At 42.1% G+C, this 4,902-nt stretch overlaps 1 protein-coding gene across 1 annotated transcript; it reads right to left on the minus strand.

Annotated features, from left to right (window-relative positions):
• Positions 1–962: 962 nt before the first annotated feature.
• Positions 963–3,545, minus strand: LOC103696951 (wall-associated receptor kinase galacturonan-binding protein). The gene is made up of 3 exons (XM_039128995.3): positions 2,656–3,545; positions 1,400–1,444; positions 963–1,310 (listed from the first exon to the last, which is right to left on the minus strand). Exons 1-3 carry the CDS (start codon positions 3,509–3,511, stop codon positions 1,189–1,191), a joined length of 1,023 nt encoding a protein of 340 aa, XP_038984923.3. The 5' UTR covers positions 3,512–3,545; the 3' UTR covers positions 963–1,188.
• Positions 3,546–4,902: the final 1,357 nt, after the last annotated feature.

Here is a 4,902-nt window from a genome sequence, read left to right on the forward strand (position 1 = left end):
ATATCTACCAGAGAAATCCACAGGCAAGCAGCTGATAGATCAAACGGCGGAACGCCATCATCTTACCTTTCCGATTATTGTTGCACCCATCCATTGTTGGTGAAATTGGCTTTTCTCACCTCATTCCATTGGCAGGCCTAACTTCCCTATTTCTTGAATGAATTCAATTGCCGAAAAGTCTTAATTGGAGAAAAAGCAGCCACCGTTTTGAACCTCGGACCAACCATCGCGTTTTAACTCTCCCTCCCAAGTAATTCCCTACTATAAATACTCATCACCTTCCTCTAACGTTTGCCTCACCAACTCTTTCTTCTCTCAATATTATTTCCACGTCCAACACGCTTACTCCCTTGTTCACCTTACAAACTTGCCTTCCAATGAAAATGACTGCCAGGGTTTTAGTCATCATGGCATTAGCCATGGCCTTGGCCACTTCCCTTGCCTCACCAATTGCTCCCAGTGAAGTGGAGGAGCACTTAACCAATGAAGAGGTCTCTCCGTCGTTGAGGGGAGTGAGTCGTTTGCTAGCCCAATCCAATCCAAAAGCCTCCATGACATGCGATAAATACCCGAGGATTTGCTACGCCAGAGGAAGCCCGGGCCGGGAGTGCTGCAAGAAGAAATGCGTGAACGTGATGAAAGACAACCAGAACTGCGGATGGTGCGGGAGGAGGTGCGGATATGGGCAGACGTGCTGCAGTGGCCAATGCGTCAATGTGCTGTATGACCTCAGGAACTGCGGGGCGTGCAAGAACAAGTGCAAGCAAGGTGGCTTCTGCAACTACGGGATGTGCAACTATGCTTAGTTGATTGCTTGGCTCGGAGTTTCATACATGTCTATGATGTGCACTTTATATATTTCGTATATATGTACGTAACTATACAAGGCTTGTATTTGTTAATCACCATGTTTGTTATTTCATGCATGTAACCATATATATATAGCAGCCATGTAGGCTGAATGATGGGAATAGATACATATGATAATATTGATATTCAAATAAGAAAGAACACCGTTTCTTTTCGTTTAGCAGAACACCATACGTGTTTATACATCTCTCTTTCCAAAATTATCTTCTTGCGTTTCTTTCAAATATCAAAACACGCTTATGGCCAAGCACCACTTAAGTATTATTTATCACGCAAGATATCTAGCTTTAAGGGGGAAAGAAATCATGAAGTAGCCGATCAAAAGAGCCTATTTTCATTGCTCTGAACCCCACATGTCACGATTTTGTTTTTTCTCATCTTCCTTAGATACCACACAAGAGCTCCAACACCCACCGCACCAATTGAAAATACGGTAGTTCCTGCAGTAATATCAATGTTATCATGCATGTAGGGTGATTAAAAAAATAAAAATGAATATAATGTCTGGGTATATACAAGGAGTTCTTACCGGCTATAACTCCAGCAGATACTTTATGCCTTGAAGAGTCACTATCTGCACGTATGCATATATAGGATTATGAACACGGTTGATACAAAGTAGGCAAATCCAGCGTCCATGTCTTCTTTAGTATTTTTTGGCACAAATCCTCTTAATCTATTTTACTGGCTTACTGATAACCTAACAACTTATATAGAATAATAATTGAAAATTTTCTTTTTTCCTGTGAAAAGAAAATCATCTTCGAGTGGATTGGGATAAAAATGCGACAAGTTACATGTATTATGAATAAGCGGATATAGGCTCTTACCAAAAAAGAACAAAAATAGCTATAGGCTAAAATTATCCATAGTCTTTTTAATTTTGGTCAGAAATTTTGAGGATCTAGAAATTTTAATGCTACATAGAACATTACGATTGAGAATATGACCAACTAAAATTAACCATGACATATCAAATCAACTACATGCTTAAAACAGTGCCCGAACTTAGTATTACATATGTTGGGAGCAACTTATCAAAGGCAGAACCGCGCGCTAGAGAAACACTGTAAAACTAGCGATCGATTTAACTAGATGCCAAAGGATCCAATTAAAATTTTCAATTATAGCCGTCCGCTATCATGTCATACATTGGCGAATTTACTCATAAGCCATCAGGTCGGTTTTAATCACAAAGATGGATTACATGATGATCATCAGGACATTCTCCATAACCTACTTTTTAATGGTGCAACTGGAGCAATTTTTCTCTTCATGCATACAATTCTTCATTATTTTTGGGAATTATTTGGTCACTGAAATGATTCTTTATTCTTATTTAACAAATCCGGGTATCGATAAACCATTACTACATGTGAAATGCAACATATATATATATATATATAAGGTGAACATTTGCTCGATAGTTTGTGTACATCTCGGGATGTCATAAGATTCTAAAATTGTGATAGAAGAGAAAGAAAAAAGGATTGATACCTTCGAAGTACGGCCCAGTTACCACGTCCAAAAGAAGAAGCGCATTTAGCTTTACAGCTTTCTTTCTTCTATATTATATTTTCCTTAGATGCTTCAGAGATCACGAATCTGTGCTTTCCCAGTTCTAATATCATTGGAGTTATTAATGTAATCGTTGAGTGATCTATAATTTATTTCTTTCTCGTAAAACCCTAAAAATCAACATAATCTAGTAGATGTGTGATTATATGACATAATAATATAATGTACGGATCGGGAACATACTGCGAGCAGGAGAGAGGGACTAACCGGTACAGTAAGTAGTGACATTCCCTTCATCACAAAGGCAAAGAAAACTCCGCGATTCGGTATCGAACCCACACGTTCCCCTACCCCTCGCCCTATCGCGGCACTGGAGACACCGAGTGGTGACCGGGATCTCGAAATCCACCCGAATCCCATACTCCGGCACCTGATCATACGGCGGAAAGCTCGCTCCCACGGTCCTCCAGTACACGCTAGTATACGACGCACAGTGCTTCAGCATCAGCCTCAGCGACTCCGAAGCCTTGGGATAGTAAGAGCAGCAGCTGGTCCTGGTCTCCACCAGAGCGTTCGGACACACCGGCAAGTTGCGGCACAGATACCCGGCGCTGTCGCAGGCCGAGTCGCAGCGGTCGGGGAACCGGTCGCAGAAGCTCGGCTTCGGCTGGATGATGACCGAGTCCTCGCTGCAGTTGAAGAAGAGATAGTCGTTCCTGGGGGAGAGAGAGAAGCGAGTGCTGGTGTCGAGGCTGAAGGGAGTGACCGGGCGGCGGAAAACGGCATTCTCCTCCTCCTCGTCGTCGTCGTCGCCGTAGAAGTTGTTGTTGGAGGGGCAGCTCCACATGGAGGGGTCGGTGACGAGGAGGTGGGGGTCGGCGTAGTCGATGGCGGCGACCGGGTAGTTGCCCGACGGGGTGCGGAGGATGAGGCGGGAGGAGTTGGTGCAGACGAGCATTCTGCGGTAGTAGGGGCTGCCGCAGCCGTCGTCGATGCCGAGGGGGTAGCGGATGGGGATGACGCCGCAAGAGGTACGGCAGAGGTGGGACTGGGCGGAGGAGAGAGAGATGAAGATGGAGAGGAGAATGGTGGTGGTGAGGAATGAGGAGGGGAGGGAATCCATTTGGGAAGGAGGTTTTGGTTTAGATGGAAGAATGATGGAGCTAAAGAAGCAAAGGAGGTGATAAACAGTGAGTGAGGTTCTCTACTCTCTTTTGCTTTCGCTTTTGCTTTTGCTTTTGCTTTTGCTTTCGGTTGTTTTGAGTTCGGAGGTGAAATGGGTCGGGCCGGGGGGTGTCGCGTTCACGAGCCAGTACGACACCGACAAAAGAGTTAGCCCAAGTCATATTCGGGCCCAATGGTAGCGCCGGGTCGGGATTTGCGACCCCAGCTTCGAACAAACCCTTACGCGGCCTAACATTGGCCCGGCCCACTAGTATCTATCGGTGCATGCATGTAGAATGCATGGCATATATCATATAGCATAAATAGTGAAATACGGGCTTCTATTTTAATTTCGAGCTGAGCCATGAATAGCTTGTTTGAGAGAGTCAGTGCGAATTGAAATTTTTTTAAAGATTTTATTCATATAATTGAGTAATAACCCCGATGCTATCTTAATTTTGTAGTTATAATGCATTCTATTCTACATAATCTATATTAATTTATAACAAATTTGATTAATATCTTTATTTATAACAGACCCGAATTTTTTCATGGATACCCTTCTAAATATCGGATTTTGCATGAATACCCTTCCAAAATTGATATTTGCATGTATACCCTCATCAAACTCTGTTATTGTACAAATACCCATAATATAACGGTTGTTATAATGGTATTAAGAAAAAGCATATTTATATTAATTAAAAATAAAATAAAATTTTAAAATTACGCTATTGTCTCTGTCTTCTTCCCTGCTATCAGGATCGCGATCTATTTACATGTCTTCCCATTAAGGGTATTTTAATCATTTTAATTTGAAACCGTTAATTTTTTAACGCCGTTAGATAGCATGGGTACACATGTAAAAACAAAAATAAAAAAAAAGCAAAATAGCAAAACAAGTGTTTTACGAGGATATATATGCAAATATAATTTTTGAAAAGATATTCATGCAAAATTCGATATGTAGGAAGGTATTCATGCAAAAAGCCCATAATATAATTATGCACCGTCAGATTTCAAACCGGCTAGAGCCGAGCCTGTTTGGGCCCGGTTCTACTGCCGAATCAAACAGGTTTGAAATAGGCAGGCTGCAGTTGGGTCACGCAGGGCTGGGCCCAGCAAAGTTCCAGCGGGTTGGCTTGGACTAATCTTGTCCCAGCCCATTTGCATCCTGGACTTCTGTGTAGGCTCATGCATCGATTATTATGAGAAGGAGATAACATAACCTTCAATTCCTACTATATTCTCGTGAGAGATAGAATTTTACTTGGTTTTGAAGTCTTAAGTTTCATGACTAAAAATTTTCTCCACCTTTACAAAATATGAAGATTGAGACAGTCATTTGAT

The sequence above is a fragment of the Phoenix dactylifera genome, chromosome 5, assembly GCF_051530095.1.
Source record: "Phoenix dactylifera cultivar Ajwa chromosome 5, Ajwa_hap1_PhDact_Kaust_v1.1, whole genome shotgun sequence".
Taxonomy (NCBI): domain Eukaryota; kingdom Viridiplantae; phylum Streptophyta; class Magnoliopsida; order Arecales; family Arecaceae; genus Phoenix; species Phoenix dactylifera.

Excerpts from the sequence above, each read along its gene's own strand:
- LOC103696951 (XM_039128995.3), bottom strand. The coding sequence starts at position 3,511 with ATGGATTCCCTCCCCTCCTCATTCCTCACCACCACCATTCTCCTCTCC. Across the intron at positions 1,445-2,655 it reads TGTCACTACTTACTGTACCG|ATAGTGACTCTTCAAGGCAT; the intron begins GTTAGTCCCTCT and ends GCATACGTGCAG. Across the intron at positions 1,311-1,399 it reads ATCTGCTGGAGTTATAGCCG|GAACTACCGTATTTTCAATT; the intron begins GTAAGAACTCCT and ends ATATTACTGCAG.